The following is a 25025-nucleotide window of genomic DNA, read 5'->3' on the forward strand; positions in this document are numbered from 1 at the left end:
GCCTCAAAATATCTCACATTCAGGTTGATATGGACTCCAATATTTCTAAAGGGCCAGTTAGGGAGGTGTCCAGCAATCCCTCATGCAAAATTAGATTGGATCAGTTTCAGTTTGTGACTCCTGAGGATGTAGACTAGCTGCTTGGAGCGGTACAGCCTACCACCTGTTCTTTGAATCCTTGCCCAGTATGGCTAATTTCATCTGGCAGGAAGGTTGTTAGAGCTGGCCTAGTTGAGATCATTAATACCTCATTGAGGAAGGGCAGGATGCCACCTTGTTTGAAGGAGGTAGTGGTTAGACCCCTTCTTAAGAAGTCTTCTCTGGATCCCCGATGATGGATAATTATAGGCCAACCTCCCATGGTTGGGTAAGATTATTGAGAGGGTGGTGGCTGACCAGCTCCAAGTGGTCTTGGAGGAAACTGATTATCTGGACCCATTTCAAACTGGCTTTAGGGTGGGCTATGGGGTTGTGACAGCCTTGGTCAGCCTGATAGATGACATTTGCCAGGGAATTGACAGAGGAAGTGTGTCTCTGCTGGTTCTTTTGGATCTCCCAGCAGCTTTTGATTCCATGGACCATGGTATCCTTCTGGACCACCTGAGGGATTTGGAGATAGGAGGCACTGTTTTACAGTGGTTCTGCTCCTGTTTCTCAGGTAGATCTCACAAGGTGGCACTTGGTGACAGTTGCTCTTCAAAACAGGAGCAATTATATCGAATCCCTCAGGGCTCCATTCAGTCATCAATGCTTTTTAACATCTACATGAAACTGCAGGGTGAAGTCATCAGGGGATTTGGTGCTGGGTGTTATCAATATGCTGATGATACCCAAATCTATTTCTCCTTGTCATCAATATCAAGAAATAGCATTAACCCCTTAAATGCCTGCCTACAGGCAGTAATGGATGGATGAGGGATAATAAATCGAAGCTGAATACAAGCAAGATGGAGGTGCTCATTGTTGGGGGTCATAATCTGCAAGGTGGGATAAAAAGAACAGGTTTGTAGCTTGGGAGTGCTCTTGGACCCAAGTCTCACCTTGGTGCATCAGCTTGAGGCTGTGGCCAGGAGTGCTTTTTACCAGCTACAACTGATTTGACAACTCTGCCTGTTCCTTGTGGTGAACAACCTGAAAACAGTGGTACACCAGCGGGCAACTTCCAGATTGGAATACTACAGTGTGTTCTATGTAGGGCTGCCTTTGTATGTAGTTTGGAGACTTCAGTTAGCTCAAAATGTGACAACCAGATTGGTGTCTTGGGTATCCTGGAGAGACCACATTATACCTGTTCTTAAACAGTTGGCGCTGACTGCCTATATGTTTCAGGGCAAGGTACAAAGTGCTGGTTATTACCTTGAAAACCCTGAATGGCTTAGGTCTGGGTTGCCTGAGACAGCGCCTTTCTCTACAAGATCCCCACTGTTCATTAAGATCATCAGGAAGGGTCCATCTTCGGGTGCCACCAGTTCAACTGGTGGAGAACTGGGATCGGGCCTTCTCAGTTGTCGCCCCTGGGTTGTGGAATGCACTCCCCATGGATATAAGAGGATTATCTTCCTTGAAGGCCATCAGGAGAGCATTAAAGACCCATCTTTTTAGCCTGGCTTTTAATGATATCTAGTTTTAGTTTTAATTTGGTTTAAATGTGTGGGGTTTTTAAAATGTTCTTTTATTATATGCTTTTGATTTTAATGTAAACTGCCCTGAGCCACCTTGAGAAGAGCAGTATATACCTCCTCCTCAGTGCAGCAAACATGTAGAGCCGGGGGGGGTGGGGGTGGGGGAGCGGCCGAAACGAATCCCTTAAGTCACTGCCTTCTTCATAAACACCTCACACACTGACTAACCCTGAGAGGGGAGGGAGGAAGGGATTGAGCAGAGAGGAGGGAGGAGAAGGGGGAGCCTCCTCAGCCGTGGCTGGGTTCTTCTCTTCCCCCACAGCCGCCATCGCCGCCTCCCTCTGTGGATGCGATTGAGGTGGGGCAGGGAGGGGATCACTTGGTCACAGTGAGTTGGTACCGAGAAGCAAGGAGCAGGGGAGGGGGAGAGAGAGAGAGAGAGAGAGAGAGAGAGAGAGAGAGAGAGAGAGAGAGAGAGAGAGAGAGAAGGAGTCTCCGTGAATGTGAGTGTTGCTCTTACTCCCTCTGTCAAACTAACAACAACAACAACGGTCTCTGCTTGTGATTGGTTGGATACAAAACCCAGAGCAAGCGGTGGGAACATGCATGGAAAAAGACCTGCAGGGATTGCAGAGAGGAGCCGAGCCTGTGTGAACTGTCCATTTAATTCCCCGAATTAAATATCTGCGAATCTGCTGTGAAGCAGATTCACTCTTCAGATACCCCACGGCATGAAGGCATGTGTGAATAACTCCCTGGTGGTGCAGATATCCTTACACACAACGTGCTTCTCTAATACTGACTTAGCTCCCCCCGCCCCTTTCCCTCTCTGTATCTTCTCCATGCAGGTTTTTTGTCAACTTCCCATCTGCCAAGCAGTACTTCAGCCAGTTCAAGCACATGGAAGACCCGCTAGAGATGGAAAGGAGTCTGCAACTGCGTAAACATGCCAGGAGGATCATGGGGGCTATTAACAGTGTTGTGGAGAACATCTATGATTCAGAAAAAGTCTCCTCCATCCTCGCCTTGGTGGGCAAGGCACATGCTGTCAAGCACAAAGTGGAGCCGGTCTACTTTAAGGTAAAGATGAGGCAAAGCCTTTGATTATTAATAGCTAAAGGGGAGGCAGCTGGGGACTTCAGGGATATAAGATGAAGGGCTACGGTAGGGGACTGTATGTCCATTTTGGCTGGCAAGCTGTTATCAATGGCCTGTGATATAGGCAAAAACTGAGGCTAAACTGTAGCTCATGCTTGAGGATGTTTATGCAAACCTATTTCTCTGTATATGGGGTGTCCAGACTTGAAATCTGAGAGCTTGCCTACCCATGTGACATGCTCCCATCCCTTCTTGAGAGCTACACGTCCCCGAGGACCTTAGTTCTAACTGTTCTGCCAGTTCCGCGGGTCTGCATAATTGAAGAGGCCTTGCTTCTTCAGAGATGAAGTTAATAGGTTTGTTTAACATTCTCAAGGACTAACACATACATCAGGAGCTTCTGAGACCATCAGCCATCTGTTTCCCCGAAAGTAAGACCTACCCCGAAAGTAAGACCTAGCAGTAATTTCTGATGTACCGCTAATTGCCCTAGTGCATTTTTTGGGGCTAAAATTAATATAAGACACTGTCTTATTTTCGGGGAAACACGGTACTAACATCAGGAGCTTCTAAGACCATCAGCCATCTTGTGTTTAACACATACTAACAATAAGGAGCTTCTTCTTCCCAGACACCTCTGCTGGTAAAAACCCCTCCTACAACTATTAACCTTTCCGTTCCGACAGTACTGTTAAATATATTTTATTACAAGTGTCTACAGGTATTTCCTAAGCACAGGAAGGGAGAGCCAAGTGGTATGGCCTTCGACTGACAGCAGAAGGGGAGGATGAGCACCATAATTATCAGGGACCTGAGATGCCAGGATAGTGGAAGCCAGGAATGAGCATGAGTAGAGAAATTAGGTTCTCTGGAATCCAGGCTTCTGGTTCCTCGAGCACATAGAAAAACTGGCACTAGATCATAGGGCTAGGGAGCTGTATCTAAGAGACTTTTGCCATTTGTATATAATTAATATACATGCGAGCCATGCTGCCATGGATGGCTTGTATGTATATTACAATAATGAATGAGGCAGTCAGAAACATCAGGACTTTAAATCATGGAAACTAAATAAGCTAAAGGACACCAAACAATCTTCCAGGTCTTCCATGCAGGGGCAGGGGGCTCATGGCACAAGCTCTTTTTAGGCCTAGAGAAAAGCTACACTAATAACCAGATTCTGGTTATTACTGGTAAGGAAATAAGCCCCTCACTGAAACCAGTGGGATTTACTTCCCTGTAAAAATACTAATTTTTACTGTTACTAGCTGTAATTGATTTTGCAATGCCTACTCTGAATAGGGAACAAGTATGTCTTTTTAGTGCTTTCAGAAGGATTCCTGAAACAGTGAGAGGATTGTTTCAAGAGAAGGAGGAAAGAAGGCTGTAACAAGATGTATGCAAGAATAAAAATCCAAAAACAAACACACATAAATGGAGCAAAAATATAGAAATATTTGGAGGAAGTATGTGGGAATGCCACTGCAGAGGAGAGAAGGATAAGCAAAGAACATGTGTAACTGGGGAGGAGGGGAAAAGGAAAAGACCAGTAATGGAAGAACCATGTAGGAAGGCGGAAAAATGAAAAAATGTCACTGCTTAATCGTACCTTAAATGTACTAGGCACTGTGTACTGTTTAAAAATAGGAGACAAATGGATAGTTGGCCAGGTCAAAGAGCTGGGAAATGATTTATTATCTACGTATTTAAGGATTGCCACTAGCCTATCTTTGAACTAGCCTGACCATTCTTCTGCTATCCAGCAGGGGTGCAGACAGAGGGAAAGCTTCAAGAGCAACGCCTCACTTAATTTGGGGGGTGGGGAGGGAGAAAAGACATTTTGACTGGAGAAAAATGTGCTTTTGGGGTTGAAGATATGGGCTATTCAGTTTGGTCAGTAGGGGGAGTTCAGTAAAATGTGGGGAGGTACTCCTCAAATGCTTAGGGTGGGATCTGATCTGGACCTCTGCTATCCAGGTAGGGATTTCTTCGTCCAGGAGCATAGCAAGGTTGGAGTGGGCCCTGGCGAAGGCTACCCGCCCCCTCACACACACCTTCTTCTCCCCGCTCCCCAAATTTGCCATGTCTTTGCTGCAGAAGACCTATGTGGACATGGTGGAAACCGAAATATTCTCGGCACACCCTTTATTTCACTCCTGTGCAAATAATATTACACACTCCCCACACATGCAGACACTTTCACACACATACACTTACATGTTTGCATTCCCCCGGCACAGAAATATATATTTTTAACATATAGACCTACTACCCACATACTGTACATACCTCCTGGAGAGAGCTCATTTTTTGAAGCTGAGAAGATGAATCCTCCAATCAAGAGCCAACAGCTTGCCTGTGAGTGGGGGAGATGGGAGGGAGAAAGTGAGTTGCCACCCCGCCAGTGCCCCCACTCCCCCAGGGACATTGTCTCCCCCACCCCTTGCTGGATTGTGGCTATGCCCCTGTCTTGGTCAGCATCCTTGCTGGTAAACTACTAAGTTCAATTAAATACGTATTTACTGGTTTCCCTTCAGAAATCCTAAACCAGTTACAAGAAGCACCACTTTTTTCTGCTCAACTCACCGCTTTAAATGCCCCTTTTCTACAGCTCTCTGCCCTTCCCTTCAGGATCTCACTTAGAGCTCTTCATTACTTGTAGCTTCCCTACAAAGCATGAGTTGAGAGTCCAGCGGACAGGCCCTTATAACACACCATTTGGGGCTGCCTTCCCTTTCATGTGTATAGTGTCAGAGTAAACTTTCTTCCTCCTGTTCCTGAGGGTAGAACTAGAACCAATGGGCTGAATAAGCAGATGTAGGGCATTAGGAAGGGTTTTCTCACTATAACACGCTGTTCAGTGGTGGAGCAGCCTGCCGCATCATGCAGTGGTGGGCTCTCCTTTGCTGGAGGTTTTCATGCAGAAGCTGGACAGTGGGTAGTCATCTGTAAGGGATGCTGTGGCAGTTTTCTGCACCGAGCAGGGGGTTGAACTTAGGGGTGTGCATGGAACATGGTTCAAGGTGCGGTCCAAATTTGGACTGGTCCAGCTAACCAGTTTGGTCCGGTTCAGCCAAACCTCGAGCCGCACCTTTAAAAGTAAAGTGTCAGGTCCTTACCAGCGTGACTCCTGCTTCGGGCAGCTTCTTGCTGTGGCGCCGGCATGGCTCTATCACTCAACCGGCCTCTGTGCATGTGTGGAGGCCACATAAGTAACAGAGCTGCACTGGCTGCTGCTTAAAACTCTATTTTTAAGGTGCTGCTTACTGCCCGCCCCCACCACCACCACACCACCCCGGTGCCGCCTCAAACTGCCGGACTGGTTCAAGGTTTGGCCAAATTGGTTTGCCGGACCATGAAGTGGTCCGAATTCTGACCGCACTTCAAGTGGTCATGAACACCCCTAGTTGAACTAGTAGACCTCAAAGGTCTTTTCCAACTCTAAAAGCCATGATTCTATCTAAAAGTTCAGCCAATAAAAGAGTGTGATTATATATACATATTCATACATATATATAAAAGCTTCTGTTGAAAAAACTGTATACCAGTAATTGTGAACAGAAAAATACAGTAAAGGCTGGAACTAAATGCATAAAAGCATACAAATCCAAAACAAACACACTTAGAAGGAACATAAATATAGAAATCCAGTGTTTATACTCAACAGTGCATGTAAATGTATTCATCTGTGATGAATTCACTGATGCAATCTATTGTGGGTTCTCAGAAACTTAAGATTTCAGTGTTATTCCAGTTTGCTGATGTAATCTGTTGCCGTTCTGGAAGACAAAGAATCCCAGTCTAAGTCTAATCATGGAATCAATAGACAATTTTGCTGTGTGGTCACCAGTACTCGGTTTACTAAGATTTCTTTCCAGTGTTTACTTATTAGAAGCTCCCATATGCAGGGGCGTAGCTAGAGGAGAGGGGGCCCATGTTCACCCCTCTCCCTGGCAGTCCCTCTGAGTGAGGGAGATGAAGGAAATAGGGAGGGGTGGAGCTGGGGGGCCTTCAGGAGCTGGGGGGACCTGGGTTCTTTGAACCCATCTGCTCAATCATAGCTACAGCCTGGCTCATAGGGTTAGTTCAGATGGAGTATCAAACCATGGTTTGATCCTACATGTACATGTCCCGCGCTCACATGGTGCTGCTTCTTTTCTCTTCCCTTAGTGTACTGTACTCAATCAGTAACTTCCTGGATTTCAGCATGCCAAAAATCAGGAAGTTACTAATCAGCTGGAGTATGTAAAGGGAAGGGGAAGAGTGTGTGCACGGAGCTCATTCACTACATTGGCATTACACCTGGACTGACTGACTGACTGACTATAGACTGTAGATACTTACGTTTCTTTTTATTCTTATTTGTGTTTGTTTTGAAATGCTTTTCCCCTTGGGCCTGAGATGTGGTTTCATCTAATACATACATATACATGGGGACAGGAGCTGAATTTACTTGAGGTACCCCAAGCCTGGGATGTATGTGAGGGAAAGGGCAGAAGGAAGGTGGGTGGAATCATACATCTTCCTCTTTTTCACTACATAGAGGGAGACAGCAGAGCCAGACTTGAATCACCCTCTCTCTTCCTGGGCAGCAATTGTAAAGCATCTTCTGCTCAGTCAGGAGTAGATTTGTCTGCTTTCCTGGCTAACCTGTTTGAAGAAGAAGGTTGCAGGTGCCAATTTCCAAGGGTCACTGATTTATGTCTTCTTCTAGGCTAGGCTTCCCTTGCTCTTACCAGACTTCTAACTCCATGGAACTGCATATACCACCAAATACACCACCAGTGCTTATTTGCCTATGCTCTTGCCCAGGCTTCCTCAAACTGCGGCCCTCCAGATGTTGCTGAACTACAACTCCCAGCATCCCTAGACACAATTTTATGTGGCTGGGTATGCTGGGAGTTGTAGTTCAGCAACATCTGGAGGGCCGCAGTTTGAGGAAGCCTGCTCTTGCCCATACAGTTTGGACATAATCCCTAGTTTAAAGGTTTAAATTCAAATTAAATTTTGAAGCATCCTTCAGCTTTGCACCTCTGTTTTCTCTCACCTTGATCTCTGGATTTGTCATCTGGCTATATTCTGGTTGTACCATTGGTTTGCTGGTTGATACCTGTTGTGCTGATTTTGCTGGTTCTCCCCACAATATTAATTCCAACCAGTATCCAGCATCCATATTTGTTGAAGCCCAAACAGCTGGGTAGGAAGAACCATGAAGACATTTCATCTCCTTAGTTTTTAGAGGGCCATGGAGTTTCAGCCTCCAGTGGGATTTAGTGAAAGAGAGAGAGAGAGAATACTTTTTTAAGGTTTAGGATAGGGAAAGCCTGTTATAGTAACAAGCAACTGAGATTGGATAAATTAGTTTGTTTGTCACCTGATTAAAGAAGTCTTACTTGAGTTATCAGATGAATGATAATCGATTAAATCTGCATGAATTTGCAGATTAATAAAATAGTATTATTATTTGCCCCAATTCATCAAAGATGCCTTTTTGTCCATTTAAAAGGGTTTTAATTGATCACTCTATGATTGTCCTGCATTATATGCACATTCTTCCAAAGCAAAATTGAAACATACCCTGAGAAGGGACCATAAGGTTTTTGAGTCCAAACATTTGCCCCCAAAGCTGGGACATTTCATCCAATAGCCCCCAACAGATGCACCTAGCACAGACTCAGATCACATACTGTACAACATTACATCATCTTAGTAATGTTGTATTTGCATAGTTTGTTCAAATTGGAAATAATGGGTTTACTCTTGTGTAATGCAATTTGTGCAAACATAACATTACTAGGCTGGTGTAATGTTGTACTGTATCTCAGCAGAGAGCAAGTGGCGCAGAAAGTATCAGCAGAGGAAATAGCTCCAGGTGACTCAAACAAACAAGCCTCAGCCACAGTTTTGACTGTCACTGTGTCTGAGTGCTTGATAGATTAAACAATCTATTCACCTATACCTTAGTCCCCGTACCCTACTGTTACTAAGCTTAAGCACGTGTAACTGAAATAAATGCATACTCTTCCTCTTTTTATCCCTGCCTCCATCTCCCTTCTTTTCTTCTGTTGTCTTCCCTATAACAAATTTTAGATTTTAAGTTCTTCAGGCAGGGGCCTATCTTATTAATAATAATGCTCTTAAATTAGGGGGATGTATAGGATAAATGGAAAGGTTTAAACTCCCCAGCCAATGTTGTTATTGATTAATAATAATAAGTTAGTATTATTAATCAACAACAACATTGCCTGGGGAGTTTAAACCTTTCCATTTCTCCTATTCATTCCCCTAATTTAAGATCATCTATGGCCTGAACTCATCAGTATGGTTCATACTACTGCAGGACCTAATAACATCAGCCATACCATATGATTAGGGGCTCATTCACCTGCTCATTCTACAACCTGAGAATCACAATTTTTCAGCTGCAACAGCAGAACATTCAAAAGGAGACACTAGCTTGAGATTGCTGAAGTAGAATGTACAGTATTAGCAAATTTTATTCTGTTTACAGTATTTAGGTCTTCATCAGGACCATGGGTTTGTCTCTCACTCCAGGTGTTAAATTAGCTTAGCCAAGCTAGACAGATTGTATTATCACCAATTACTGCCGTGAATGTTGACAATGTTTATGTTATTCTTTAGAGCTTTGTATAGAAATGTCGCACTTTCTGGATGTCTTACATTTAATGGCCTTTTGCCCCACTATTTTACAGTTTGGGGGCTTTTGTTCATGAAAGTTCATGTCACAATAAATCTGTTAATTTTTAAGATGCTATAAGACTCTAGGTATTTGTACCACAACAGTTTAACACAACTACTTCTGTAGAATAGGATCTATCTGTACTTTATGTTGGAAACAGGTCTGAAGTTGGTTTGATTGTAATGGTTTCCAAATCACACGGAGAACCTTAAACATGACAGTTCTCTCAGGTTGCGGACAAATGGTTTGTTAGAGGTCTCTAAGCCCTAACAGAATTACAGCACTCATAGTTGCTTGGTTGGGAGCCCTGACAGTTTAATAGGTTTGACACTGGTTTAAATTAGTGTTGACATACATGGTGTGCATCTAAATATTTGAATGAGCCAAATGCTAGAAGAGGACAACAGTGAATGCAGTACATGATTTAGTACCTCTGCTGTTGTAAACATCCAGATGTTAGCTATATTACATTGGGCTGAATGAATCATTTGTCAAGTTCAGTAAGCACAGTCCCATTTATTTTATTTTGAATCTCTAATCAAGTGTAATTTCAATTATAACAGTAAGTAGCTGAATGAATGAATAATGGAGTCCTAATGGTAACTTCTTGTTTTAAAATGCTAGCAGAAAGCTGGGAAACTCTGTCCTAACTGTTCCTGCTGCTGCTTCTTCTCTCAGATTCTCAGTGGCGTTATCCTGGAAGTGCTTACAGAAGAATATGCCAATGAGTTCAGCGCTCCAGAGGTTCAGAGAGCTTGGGCCAAGATGAAGAGCCTCATCTGCACTCATGTGACTGCTGTGTACAAGGAGGTGGGCTGGGTGCAGTATCCAAACTCCACGATGTGAGCGGACCAGGGAAATGGGGCAGGGTGGGTTCTGGGTATGCTTCAAGACTTCACTACCTACCATCGCTTATTACACATTCAGTAGGATCATAGGCATAGCTCTGTAGCATTGTCATAAGTATTCTGCCACAGCGATAAGGTGAATACGGTAGCTAGGAAATGCTGTGCTTGGTAGTTTAGGGGTGATTGCCTAATTCACTCTTGAACAATCTATTTGTAGAAGATCTAATGCCATCAGGTCCTGCCTTTAGGGCACATGTGCTTGTGTTTTCTAAAGAATGCAGACGTGTGGTGATGTACTTCCAACAACTGTAAGTGCAATGGTTAACTTTCCATTCCTGTTAGCCCACAGAGGGAGATTAGTCAATTATCTGCATTGGCCCTTCCAGTGCTTAAACTGGGGGATGGGAGTGAGGAGTGCCTTTTTCCATATGCTTTTCATGCTTCAGGTTTACGGCTGTGCTGAATCGGTACCTAGTGCAACGTTTGGCACTTCATTAATAATATAATCTGAATAATAATACAGTAATAGTATGAACAGCTGTCATGCAGTGATGCTTTTAGCTGTGATCTAAGTGCTCCCTAGGGGTATAGGGAGTACTTGGGTGGCTGGAGGACATAGTCCTGCCAGTGGCTCCCCCAGCCCCTGTGATTTTGGCACATGCCAAAAATCTGATGTCAGATGCAGGGGGCGTGCCTGCCGTCAAATGCAGGGGGCGTCCCTGTGTCTGATGTCAGATGCAGGGGGCATGGCCGCTGCATGGGAGAGGGTCCATTCGGACTCTCTTCCATCCTCCCCAGTCAATGTTTCAGTGAAACACTGACTGGGAAGGAGAGGGGTGTGCCTCGCGCTCCCAGCCAGTGAGCACTTTTGTTCACCGGCTGAGTGCAGGAGGGGGTGCCAAGGGCATGGGGCTGCCTTGGTGGCCCCACCAGTCCCTGGTGGCCAGAGGATGGTCATCCTCCCATGTTCAGTGGTCCCTATGCCCCTGGCTGTGACTTTGAGGACCCACCATGTTTGGTACTAATGATCAACTTTCTCAACCTACAAAATATGGTTGACTTGACTACAGAGAAACCTACTGTTTTCAGTTCTAGCCCACAGAACTACAACAGACCCCCAAATTAACTGTCTAATCCTGCAATGCCTCCACTGGTCACTGGGCATCATTTCTTATCATTTTCAGGATCCAGGAACAAGCCTTTTCTATGATACATATTATAAGCTAAACATATGTATTCTACCTGGGGAGATTCTAATAATCCTCAAGCCATTCTCTAATAGGTACCCTGCTCAAAATGAAGTCCTCCTAGACTATAAATTATGGATAATAGGGCAGCTCCTGCTCAATCAGTCATCCAGCCTCATCTCTCTCCTAGCCCATAGATATATTTGCTCCTCCTTGTTGCTGCTGATTCATTTACATAATGCTTGGAGGCTGTGAATCACCTCAGCTATCTAACTAGGAGATGAAGCATGTCAGTTCTGGCCTATTTTCAGAAAGAGCTCAGGGATGTTAGACGAGTGTGCTGGGATTCCCTCTCCAGTCTTGATTCATTCTGGATTAGAACAAAAGATTAGTCAGCCAGATTGATGCAGGAAGGGATTTGCCAAGGATCTGGATACTATCCCAGAGGCAACCCAGTCTCAGCAATGAATCAGCGCATAGTTGGTAACTCATTATTTAGCCAGGCAAGTATGTAAAACAGCTGCAGGAATTGGGGAGAAAGCATAATGATGATGTGTCATTGTTTGGTTGCTTCTCAGCTATTAGGAAAGGTCCATTTTGGCTGGTCAGATGGCTGGCTTCACTGATCTGATAGAGAATAGGTTTGTTAAAACTGAGAAATAAAAGAATAGATTGTTAAGCTATAAATATATTTTTGCTTCTAATTATCAAAGTGAAGTTGTCTGCTGCAAACCAGTTGACCAAATTGGATAGCCCCTGACAAACACACTCTTCTGCCACTGAGTGCCACACAACTGGCATTCTTTTAACACGCATTAAGTAAAGCAATATCTCCATCCCAATGATAATGAAATGAATACCCAAGGCATGTCACTGTACATTTCTATGGACAATTAACCCTACCTCACTTTGAACGAAGCCAAAGAGGCAGCAAGGTTATTAGGCATTAACAGATGTGTATTGTGGTTAAAGATGCCCTTACATAAGAAAATAAGAACAGCCCTGCTGGATCAGGCCCAAGGCCCATCTAATCCAGCATCCTGTTTCACACAGTGGCCCACCAGATGCCACTGGAAGCCTACAGGCAGGAGTTGAGGGCATGCCCTCTCTTCTGCTGTTACTCCCCTGCAACTGATACTCAGAGGCATCCTGCCTTTGAGGCTGGAGGTGGCCTATAGCCCTCCGACTAGTAGCCGTTGATAGACTCTCCTCCATGAAGTCATCCAAACCCCTCTTAAAGCCATCCAGGTTGTTGGCTGTAACCACATCTGGTGGCAGAGAATTCTACAAATTGATTATGTGTTGTATGAAAAAGTACTTCCGTTTGCTGGTCCTAAATTTCCCAGCAATCAATTTCATGGGATGACCCCTGGTTCTAGTGTTTTGTGAGAGGGAGAAGAATTTCTCTCTATCCACTTCCTCCACACCGTGCATGATTTTATAGACTTCTATCAAGTCTCCCCACAGTCATTTTTTCCCTAAACTAAATAGCCCCAGGTGTTGTAGCCTTGCCTCATAAGAAAGGTGCTCTAGGCCCCTGATCATCTTGGTTGCCCTCTTCTGCACCTTTTCCAGTTCTACAATGTCCTTTTTTTAGATGTGGTGACCAGAATTGTATGCAGTACTCCAGGTGTGGCCGCACCATAGTTTTGTATAAGGGCATTGTAATATTAGCCGTTTTATTTTCAACCCCCTTCCTAATGATCCCTAGAATGGAATTGGCCTTTTTCACAGCTGATGCACATTGAGTCGACATTTTCAATGAGCTGTCCACCACCACCCCAAGATCTCTCTCCTGGTCAGTCACCAACAGCTCAGATCCCATCAGTGTCCCACCTCAGTTGGCCTCATGGGGGAACGAGCTGCTCTCATGGATTCCCTTTGTTTTGTAGTGATTTAGAGCCTGTTTTTCTCCATCTCTTTCCCAAAAAATACGACTGCTTCAGATCCTTAACCTCAATCTGTAGATAAAGTTTGTCCACATTCTCATGCAGGATTCATTGATCTGAAGCAATCTAGTGAAGTTTTACTGGGGTCTTCTTAGCCTTACTGTCAAAAGCAGGCACTGTGGGTCAGACATCTACCTGTAGTTAAATGCATTTCCATTTAGCTAAATGTGGCTCCATTGTCTCCATACTGGGAGTCTGCCCTGGTGAATGTCTCAAGCTATCTTTGAATCCTGCCTCACCATTTCCCCCATCTTGGATAGAAATTAACATACTGTTTTTGTTTTAAAGAGTGGTAACAAATAATCCAAACATTTGATAAGAAGGTTGTAAATGAACTGATAGGGACTTCAGAAGACTGGCTTCAATTCAGCTTTATCCTGTAAGAACAGGAACCTGAATTCTGTCTGCATGCCAGCTTGGGACTTACCAAGAGCTATTTTCAACATTCATACAAATATTGATTTGCTCAAAACAGTGGGGAACAAAGGTCCTTTACTTTTACTATGCCTATAACAGCAATGCAAGCAACAGCAGAACTAATCTTTGGCAAAATGTCCCTAGCAGATTAGCTGAATGTGGGGACTGTTCCACTTGCATTAACTTTTGTCTGCAGAAAGCAGTTGAGTGATCTGAGTCCTGCTGACCTTGCAAGCTGCCAGCGTGCTTGTAAACATGATGCTTTCTCAACATGTCAGCTAATGGAAGTTTGAAGTGCTCCTACTGACATGGGTTGTTTCAAAGTTAGTTGGAGTCTGGGGACGACACTGCAGTTCTTCTTGAATTCTTTGATTCTCAGGTTTTCTCATACCTCCACTATTTTTCATTCAGAAACAAGTAACTGGCTCCCATGGTTATGTAGTTGGGAACACACAATGGGACGATGGGCTAAAGTGGTGATCTTCACTATTTTTCAGGCCAGGACCACTTTGGCAAAAACCCCTCAATATGAGAGCCATTTCCTTTGCAGAGTACTGCACTTTTCTCACTGCTGGGAGGGCCCTCTAAGAGAAATGGAGCTCTGTGGAGAAAGCGCTGGAAGGGCTACATGTCTTTCAAGATGTGCAGGGGCTCAAGTGGGCTCAGTTTCCCTTAAAAGAGTCCCACCAGTGCTGGGCAAAGGGCAGCACTGAACGGGGAGAATGGTTGCCTCCACATGGCGCCAGGGGGACTGTGCCGAGTACTCAGCTTCAGTTGAGCTTTGTATGGGTCCAATAAATAATCAGGGAGCCACACTTAGGATTGATGGGGGCCGCTGCTGGGCCTTACAGTGAAGAACACTGGACTAAGGGCTCAGAAAAGCAAATGACAAAGGAAGGTTCCCCTTTAGAATATTGTACAAAAAAAATAATCACTGGTTGAACTATGAGACTGAAAAACCCAATTTATGTTGTTAGAATAAGTTATTTATTATAAGAAGAGTGAGGCGATTGCCATGTTCCAGGGTTGGATTTTTTGTTTCTTTTTGTTTCTTGCTGACAGGCAAATAGGGCAGACATGAAGAAGGAAGGCTGGGACTCATTGATACATTTGGCAATAGAATCAGAGAAGTATGAGGTTGCTTCCACTCATGCATGGGTGCTTTTCTGATTTTCACTTCCATTGACAATCCCAGCTTTCCTTCTTCCACCTTCTGAAAGATGAAGTTGTCAACAAGGGAGGTTAAGACCTCTCACTCTTAGCAAACTTCCAGGAACTATCCAGGTAGTTCACGCCCCACCCCCACCCCCTTTCAGGATGCTCCAGGATGCCAGTTGGGGGGGGCAATGTTAGGAGTGGGGGCAAAGCTTCATCTCCTGCTGGTGGGCTTCCCAGAGGCATCTGCTAGGGGAAAGAGGATGCTAGACTAGATAGGCCTTGGTCCTGATCCAGCAAGACTCTTCTGATGTTCTTATTATTACTCATTCCTGCCTCTTTGAAAATTTGGTAATCTGTCTAAGGAAATAATCTTCCATATCTTTCACAGTAAACTCCCACAATCAGATCACTTTTATTTCTCTCTCCTTTTATGTTTACCCATATACCTTCCATTAGGTTCCCTTGCTCAGATTCATGGATTTCTGTGTAGGTGTATATGTTCTTTACATATGCTCTCCCTCCCTTTCTGTTGGTTCTATTCATGTTTTACCCTTCAAGCATCATACTCCAATTATTTCTTGTTTACACAGTCAGACAGGTGTTATTGATTGGTTTGTTTTATCCAGACATCGAGTCCTTCCCAAGGACCTGGGATGCCAGAATTTTATTGTCGATGTTGTTGGCCAAGGCTGTGGCAGAAAAAGACCAAAATAATCCCAGTGGTAATTGGTGCCCTGGGTGCAGTTCCAAAAGACCTTGAAGGGCACCTCAACACCATAGGGGTCACAGAAATCACCATCAGCCAATTACAAAAAGCAGCTTTACTGGGAACAGCCTATATTCTGCAACGATATCTATAACAACTGACAATAAAATTCTGGCATCCCAGGTCCTTGGGAAGGACTCGATGTCTGGATAAAACAAACCAGTCAATAACACCTGTCTGACTGTGTCAACAAGAAATAATAATAATAATAATAATTCATATATTTTTTTCGGTTAAGCGACGTTTCTTCCACTAACCTTGCAGTCTCCAGCCCTGGCTGCTCAACTGAAGATCCTGAGTCCTGTTGCCCACTTGCCACCAGATGTCCAGGGACTATTGCACCTGGCGCGGTCCTTGTTGACCCAGGCGACAACCGATCCGGTATAGATTTATTAAAGTTACATCTCACCATATTGTTGATGGGAGAGGCACTCTTTGTCTGGCTCCTCTGGTGAGACCTGTCCAGTATGGTTGGACCTCTGGCATAGCTCTCACCTTCCTCAGAGCACACAAGCCCCACAACCACGCCAAGGTAGTGCTCTGCACCCCCGCAGTGATGTAGATAGGCTATACCTCCCTCGCAGCTCAGGTGGAAGAGGAATGCTGCAAGCCCATCAAACAGTAGAGGAGGAGAAAAGAAGCCTTGAAGAATATATCAAGGACAGTGAAGAAGATGCACTTAAAATGGTCAATAACGAGAAACTATTCAACACCAATGAAACAAAGCAGGCCTACAAGAAAGAACAAGTCAAGAACCGAGCAGAAAAATGGAAAAATAAGCCACTGCATGGTCAATATTTGCACAATATAAGTGGAAAATCAGACATCACCAAGACCTGGCAATGGTTTAAGAATGGTTACTTGAAGAAAGAAAGAGAGGGTTTAATACTGGCTGCGCAACAACAGGCACTAAGAACAAATGCAATAAGAGCCAAAGTCGAAAAATCCACAACAAACAGCAAGTGCCGCCTTTGTAAAGAAGAAGATGAAACCGTGGACCACCTAATCAGCTGTTGTAAAAAGATCGCACAGACTGACTACAAACAAAGGCAAGACAAAGTAGCAGGGATGATACACTGGAACATCTGCAAAAAATACAAGCTACGTGTAGCCAAAAATTGGTGGGGCCATAAAACTGAAAAAGTTGAAGAAAATGAAAATGTAAAAATATTATGGGACTTCCGACTACAAACAGACAAACATCTGCCACACAATACACCAGATATCACTGTAGTCAAGAAGAAAGAAAAACAAGTTAAAATAATCGGCATAGCAATACCAGGGGATAGCAGAATAGAAGAAAAAGAAATAGAAAAAAATCACCAAATACAAAGATTTACAAATTGAAATTGAAAGGCTGTGGCAGAAAAAGACCAAAATAATCCCAGTGGTAATTGGCACCCTGGGTGCAGTTCCAAAAGACCACCTCAACACCATAGGGGCCACAGAGCACCTCAACACCATAGGGGCCACAGAAATCACCACCAGCCAATTACAAAAAGCAGCTTTACTGGGAACAGCCTATATTCTGCGACGATATCTATAACAACAGCAACAACATTGACAATAAAATTCTGGCATCCCAGGTCCTTGGGAAGGACTCGATGTCTGGATAAAACAAACCAGTCAATAACACCTGTCTGACTGTGTCAACAAGAAAAAATAATAATTCTATTATTATTATTATTATTTCAATTTCTATACCGCCCTTCCAAAAATGTCTCAGGGTGGTTTACACAGAGAAAGGGCTCACATTCTAAAACGAAAAAAAAGATAGACACCAGCAACAGTCACTGGAAGTACTGTGCTGGAGGTGGATAGGGCCAGTTACTCTCCCCCTGCTAAATAAAGAGAATCACCACGGTAAAAGGTGCCTCTTTGCCCAGTTAGCAGGGGCACATCACCATTCACATCCCATCACCAAGTTTCAGTGACAGATCATATTTGCCTTCTTGTGTTAGTGCTTCAAGTTTCTCTTGTTTGTTTCCCATACTCTGTGCATTAATGTATAAAGAAGCAAGTACTGGTGGTTGCACACCAAGACCTTTGAAAGTAATTGGGATGGAGAGTTTCTGTGTGCCTTAAGTTCCCCATATCTGAGGCCATAGAAAATTTAGGGTAGGGCAGCGCTAGCCTGGTTAGGGCTGGTTGTGAGAACCACTGGAATCAGTCCCAATCCCGGTGCTCCTCAACTGGGTAGCTTGGGTTTTGTACCCAGGCTAAAAGTGAAGTAGGAAGGTACTGTTCATGCAATGCATTGTGGGATATTTGGAGGCTAAGCATCCCTCCCCTGATCTCTGGATGGCACGCTGCTCGCTGCAGCACCGATTGTGTGGGCATGTGAGCGGCAGCACCCAGTGGCACCTGGAGCGGCAATGATTGTGTGTGGGGTAGGATGGGGGGTTGGAAGGTAGGTAGGTTGATATGTGATCTCAAGGTGAGACTTGATGTGTGAGCACTGTAAGATATTCCCCTCAGGGGATGAAGCCGCTCTGGGAAGAGCAGAAGGTTTCAAGTTCCCTCCCTGGCTTCTCCAAGACAGGGCTGAGAGAGATTCCTGCCTGCAACCTTGGAGAAGCCGCTGCCAGTCTGTGAAGACAATACTTAGCTAGATAGACCAATGATCTGACTCAGTATGTGGCAGTTTCTTATGTTCCTATGCAGGGGCGTAGCTAGCCCGCCGGCGGCCCGTGTGCAGCCGCGGCGGGCGCCCCGATAGCCCCGTCCCCTCCGTCTGACGTCAGACGCAGGGGATAGCCACGCCCCCGCATCTGACGTCAGACGTGCGGTGTGTGGTCTGGCTCGCAAACGGAGCCTTGAGGCTCCGTTCGGGAGAAGCAGCTTAACTGCTGAAGGAGCCGCGCGGCCCCTTCGGCAGTTAGATGAAGGCTGGTGCTGCGTTGCAAACGCAGCACCAGTCTTAGCTCCTGAAGGGGCCGCGCAGCCCCTTCAGGAGCTAGTTAGGCTGGCGCTGCGTTTGCAGTGCGCAGCCAGGAGCGACTCTTCCCTGCCTTTGCAGGGGAGAGCCGCTCCTGGCTGGTTCTGAGAACGCAGCACCAGCCTTTGTGTAGCTCCCGAAGGGGCTGCGTGGCCCCCGCTCGGGAGCTAAACTACCACCCCTGCGTCTGACGTCAGATGCAGGGGGCATGTCAGGGTCACAAATGGCGGCTCCTGATTGGACACGGCCCGGGTTCTTTGAACCCGTTCACCCAATTATAGCTCCGCCCCTGTTCCTATGTTCCTGCCTTCTCCTCAGCCCAAGCAGTTGTGTGAATTACCTTCTAGACTTTTAAATATACAGAAGCAGGAGACAAGGCAGTCATGACTCCTTCTGCCCATGTTCCCTCCCATACTTCTTTTCCAGCCATGCGGAACACCAGGAGGTATAGGCAAGGGGTGAGGTGAGGAGTGTGCAGACAGTAGCTGAGGGGCATGAAGACAGTGGGACTTGGAAGGGGATGGGCAAGCCACAGCTGCCTTGTCTCCTGCTTCAGCAGGAAGTGTAAGGGTGTTTTCTTCCAGTGTCCAGAGTGCAGGGTGACAGTACTAGAGTCAACTCTAGTGTCATTCTTGGAAAGGAAGTCATGAACTTAAGGTAGTTTGGCATAAAAAGGGATCTGCTGGAGCAAGAAAGAGAATAGCTGCATCATTTTAAACTCTGATGAGGAGGACATTGAAAGGCCAGTGTTAACTTACATAAAGTATTCTAGCGAGCTGAAGGAAATGTAATCAGAATAGGGCGTTTGCTCCAATCCTGAAAGATATGCAAGTCTGATAAATGGAGCAATACTATCTGGGAATGCCTTCTGCCCTCTGAGGCAAAGAACCAGAAATTCCTAACTTGAGTTATTAACACCATGATTGATTTTAGCCTGCAGTTATGGGGAAATGTTTTTCAGTGTATTAGATACTTTGGTTCCTCCCAGTTCAAGTAAGGATACACAGCACACAGCCTTCAGAATACTTGTGTATGGTCTACAGACTAGTTACAACTCCTATGTTTTCTTTTCTTTTCTTTTTTTTAAGTTTCTAGTCCTAAAGAGATGATTTAAGATAAGCTTGACACTGGAATGGCAACATGTGTTAAAAGGATCAGAAACTACAGCTTAGTTCTCACAAATAGCTTTCTAAGCTGATTCTGGGTTTTAGCACTTCAGAATGCAGATAGGGACTGACATAATTGAATGCTCCTCCATTAAGATCTATCACCTGTTGTCTGAGACCCAGAAAGGAAGCTCCATCTAGTAGGAATTTGTTGTCACCCTTTGCCAGGAGTCCTCAGATTCCGATAGGGCATTTCTTCTTACATTTAATTTGTAACAAGAAGACTGCTATCTACATGGACAGGGACAGCATGCTCAGTTGGGTCCCTGTGGTGTTTAGTGTCAGACCAAGGAAGTGGGTACTATTTTCATTCTTCTCTTTTCTTTCTTTCCATCCCATCTGGAATTAGCCCTTAAAGGGAAATCCTCCAACTTTGGCCTCACGATTATTTTTACTAAAAGCTTCTCAGATATTAGAGGCAGAGCTACCAATGTTTGTCCCTGTTCAAGGCGCATGGGCCCCCGGGAGGGATGGGGGCTTACCACTCCTCCTCCCACTCACCAAGGCTGCTCCTGCTGCTTGCCATGGCTTATTCCACCCACTCTGCACCTTTTGCCCCCCACTGCCTCGCCTCCACCACCACTGCTCTTCTTGCCCCCCACTGTCACTTGCCATTGGGCTAAGTGGGAGCTTGGAAGCAAGGAGGGTCTGTTCTGTTTCTCTCTCCAGAAAGAAATGGAGCAGGGCCTCTCTCCTTCCAAGTGCCTCCCAAGCCTGATGGGAATGGAGAGCATGCGTGCGCCCTGTCTCCTCTCTGGAGAGAGGAATGGAACAGTCCCTCCCTCCTTCTGAGTAAGTTCCCCACTGAGCCTGATGGCAAACAACGGTGAGCGGCAGGAGGAGCTGTGGTAGCAGAGGTGTGGCAGTGGGTGGTAGAAGTAGGTTCCCACTGAGCAGCTGGTAATGAGGGAAGGTGCACACTGCCACTGCGGGGGGGGGGGTTGTGTGTGCATGCACACTGCATGTGTCATTGGGTGGGTGGGGCAAATACAGGCCCCCAGTACCCTAGCTAAGCCACTGTCAGATAGGGACTACTTCTGCTTGCAAGAGTCCAGGTCTTTCCCCCAGCATCACCCCAGCCACAGGTTCCTCCTTGCTCTACCTTCTTGTCCTCTTAGCTACTCATACAGGGGCGGATTATGCTTTTTGCCGCCTATAAGCAAAAAGGCTTTTGCCACCCTTTTGCCTTAAACAAAAACGGTTTGCCTTTTAAAAAAACCAAAAAGGTAAAAGGGGGGACTTTCTCCCAGCCCACTCCACCCTTGCTGCAGCCACTGCTGCCCACAGAGCCTTTGCCTCTCTATTAATCCACCACTGTACCCATAGTTCTAAAAGGAGCTCCAGACTCCTATACAACCATGTACCTTTGGTTGGGTGACTACCTCAGCCTTAGGGGCTGCACCTGGTCAGCCTATTGCCACTGCCTGATGCCTGGCATTAACCCTCTCCTGCTGGAGCAACTCAATTTGCTGGACGCTTATCCCATGCCACCTCATCTTCTATTTGTATGCAATAAAAAGCAGATTGGTGGGGGTTTTTCACCAAACATCATGTTTTGTTTTGTTTTTAAATGAAAAAATTAGTATGTATTGTGGCCACCCATCAGTGTTCTCTCTAACAGAGATTCCCAGATGTTGTTGACTACAATTCCCATAATCCCCAAGCAAAAGCCATTGCAGCTGGGGATTCTGGGAGTTGTAGTCAACAACATCTGGGAATCCCTGTTAGAGGGAACACCGCCACCAACTCAACAAAACTGACAGGCAGTGGTGACAAAAGAAAGTACTTCTTCAGATAGGCCACACAATGATGCAATGGTCCCTGGCATAAATTGTTTCAGAAAACAATCAATTACATTCATAGAGGTCAGTTGGCATCTATAAGCCACAATGCTTCCATACTCAGACAGCCAGCACCTGAATGCCAGGTACTGAGGACAAACAGCAGAAGAAGGAACCTTGCTCTGCTTGTGGAGTTCTGTGGAACAGCTGATTGACCAACACTGCAAATGGAGTGCAGAGCACAAACACCAGGACTGTCCTGTTAAGTTAATGTTCTTTTGGAGAAAGAAATGAACCACTGTATGCACCCCTGCTGCATATCTAAACTTCTTTCCCCACCTCAGGTATAATGGATTTAATAAAGCTGTTCCTTTCTGTGAGAGGTCCCCAGCTGCCATTTTGAAGAGGCAGAGCAGTATTCAGTGACAGGAGTGACTAGCTCCTTCAAAAACCACCCAGTTTGAATTTGCAGTCCCTGTATTGGGAAACTTCACAGTCGGCTAGAGAAGGATAAAGGATCTGAGCCCAAACATGATGGGCCTTTAGATGAGAATCCAGTGTGGTCCTGAACCTATGCCATGTTCTCATGGAAGATTTATTTACAGTTTTGAAATGTTTCCAAAAACAACTGTGGAGTGAAAACCTGTTATAATGCCATCCAAGCTTACAGCACGGCTAGAGGGATTGGAAGTAGTAGGACATCAGGAAACTCCACAGGCTGCCTTGAGTATTCACACTAAGTTCATCTTGATATGTAGGACCTCCAAGGGATTTCATCCATCTCCCTAGAAGCTGTTGATATGTTGCATTTTCAGTAAAGAGAATAACAAATCTCTCCAGAAGAAACCCTGTGGTTTTTCAGCAGGGTTCCAGAGGCCAGGAGTAGCTCAGTTTTGATTCTCTTTAGATGTTCTCTCAGCCGTGTGGGAGCTGCTTATCTGTGAGCAGCTCCCACATGGCTGGGAGAATGTTTAAATGACCCAAGGGTTGTATGGGCCAATTGCATGGATCTTTCCCACGAAATCCACACTGCTCCTGAACGGAAATGCTGGTTTATGGGAAAGACCCTATCTACATGGTTGGGTCATTTAAATGGTCTCTCAGCCACGCAGACCCACTCATGGGTAAACAGCTGGGAGAAAATCTAAAGGTATTTTGGCATTGACTACAAACAGTAGTGACTCAAGACCTCTGTGCACCTGAGGGAGTGCACCAAATGCCACCCCCCCCCTCTTATGCATACCCTTCTTCCTCAATTTTACAATGTTTAAAAAAGCAGAAGCAGGAGGGTATCTTGCTGCCCCACTGGTACCCCCATAATCTGCTGCATGAGGTGACTGCCTCATCTTGCCTCATAGTCAAGGGCTGCCCCTGACTACAACTGACAAGTTAGGAAGATGGATGCACGTAGTCAAAAAGATTTCCATTGCTACCTAATCCTGGTGCCTGATGCTGTAAGAAAGCTCAGGGTCAAGGTGTTTTTATACAAGGTCAAATTAAATTTCAAATGGAGGCCATTTGGCAACAGAACTAGGGAAAGACACGAGGTAGGAGGAAATAATCATAGGCCTGTCAAATTAATGTATATTTCACATATTTGGCTTTTGGGTTCCTGGCCAAATTGCCAAAGTGAACGGCAGACCTTCACAAACATAATATAGAAATGTGGTAATGGTTGGTTAATTGTTATTGTTTTTCAGACATTCATTTTTACTAAACAGAATCCAGATGTGTGTGGCTGCCATCCCTTGGGCATCAACCCAATAAATAAAATTGAAAGTTACTAAGATAAAATATGTACAAAAACATGTTTTTAGCTACCTAAATTGTAAAAAATAAAGCTGGGTTGTTGAACAAAACTGATAACATGCTAGGGTCCTCCCTTCTCTTCCCCCTCCTTTCTGAAACCTGTCATTGACAACATTATGACTTAGATATATCAAGAGAAAACAAAAGTCCAATTGAAAAACTGGATAGTAAATAATTTAAGAGTAAGGGAGTGAAAAATAGAATACAATAGTAGAAAGAAAGAATTAATCTTGATCCAATTTGTAGTTCTCCCTTAACACGCACAAACAGCTGCTCCATGTTTCACACAGATTTAATATTTGGATCCCAAGTGCTTTCCCGTTCTCTCTCTGACATCAAAAGCAACAAACATTTTATAATTGAAGTTCTTGGAAACCTTATTTCATTTATCTTTTCTGTTTCCCCTGTGCCCGGCAGATATGTTATAGATTGCATCACACCATGTTTATTCTGCTGAATGCCTTGCATAGTTCTAATGACTTGAATCTAACACACTTTGACTTGAACTAATTTGATTGTCCAAGGACCCATAGGCTGCAATTACTCAAGCAAATTACAGCACTCAGAGGATGGAGAGAACACCTCTCAAGTGCCTTTGCTGTGTGATTCTGAGAACTGGATTCCAATTCCTCTTAACGCCATGATCCAGTTAGAGGCCATGCTGCACAGAATCTGATCTCTCCACACACATGCTAGCTGGATGGAAAATTGCACATGCTGATGGTGTTGCACTACAACCCCCCCAGTCTTGTCAGGTCATCAGCAATTGTACTGATCAGCTGTTCAGAAGAGTAAACAGGGGGCTGGATTTAGTGTCCCCTGCCAAACAGGTGGTTGGCCAGATTGCTGCATATGGGCTCAATTGCTGCAAGGATTGCTGTCTTTGCCCCTTGTCAAAATGAGCCCAGCAAAGGCACAGTCCAAAGTGACCACCATCATCAGGGAACCCTGATACTACTACTACATACTACGATGACGACGACTACTACTATGAATATTTATATGCCACTCTTCAACCAATGTTCCCAAAGCAGTTTACACAGAAAAATAAATTACATATTTAAGATGGTCCTCTGTCCCCAAAAGGCTCACAATCTTAATAGATAGATAGATAGATAGATAGATAGATAGATAGATAGATAGATGGATGGATGGATGGATGGATGGATGGATGGATGGATGGATGGATGGATGGATAAGGTAGTCACCAGCAACAGCCACTGGAGGGATACTGGGCTGGGGTTAGATAGGGCCAGTTGCTCTCCCTCTGCTAAATATAAGAGAATCACTTAAAAAAGTTGTCTCTCTCAGTTAGCAGGGATTAGAAGAGGGAAAGAGAAAGATGATTTCTCATTTCTAGCCTTTGTTGTCTGGCCATCAGAACACAAAGAGCTAGTTAATGGGCCTGGAGCACCTTTCTTATGAGGCAAGGCTACAGCACCTGGGGCTTTTTACTTTGGAAAAGAGGCGACTAAGGGGAGACATGATCAAGGTCTATAAAGTTATGCATGGAGTAGAGAGAATAGACAGAGAGAAATAGTTCTCCCTCTCTCACAACACTAAAACCAGGGGTCATCCCATGAAAC

General features: G+C 44.9%; 1 protein-coding gene and 1 long non-coding RNA gene across 6 annotated transcripts in view; one reads left to right on the forward strand and one right to left on the reverse strand.

The window, feature by feature from the left end:
• CYGB (cytoglobin) overlaps positions 1-25025 on the forward strand; it is a 103243-nt gene that overhangs the window by 50976 nt on the left and 27242 nt on the right. For 4 of the 5 annotated variants that reach the window (XM_053292266.1, XM_053292267.1, XM_053292265.1 and 1 more), the window contains 2 exons: positions 2471-2702; positions 10099-10262. In XM_053292266.1, the coding sequence (XP_053148241.1) occupies positions 2471-2702; positions 10099-10262 (396 nt within the window). The remainder of the gene's footprint in view (positions 1-2470; positions 2703-10098; positions 10263-25025) is intronic. The other variant, XM_053292268.1, reaches the window with a different exon arrangement.
• Positions 6386-25025, reverse strand: part of LOC128343353 (uncharacterized) — a 68913-nt gene continuing 50273 nt past the window's right edge. The window contains exon 3 of the long non-coding RNA XR_008315492.1: positions 6386-6499. This is a non-coding gene — a long non-coding RNA (uncharacterized LOC128343353). The remainder of the gene's footprint in view (positions 6500-25025) is intronic.

Source organism: Hemicordylus capensis, chromosome 2 (genome assembly GCF_027244095.1).
Source record: "Hemicordylus capensis ecotype Gifberg chromosome 2, rHemCap1.1.pri, whole genome shotgun sequence".
NCBI classification, from domain to species: Eukaryota; Metazoa; Chordata; class Lepidosauria; order Squamata; family Cordylidae; genus Hemicordylus; species Hemicordylus capensis.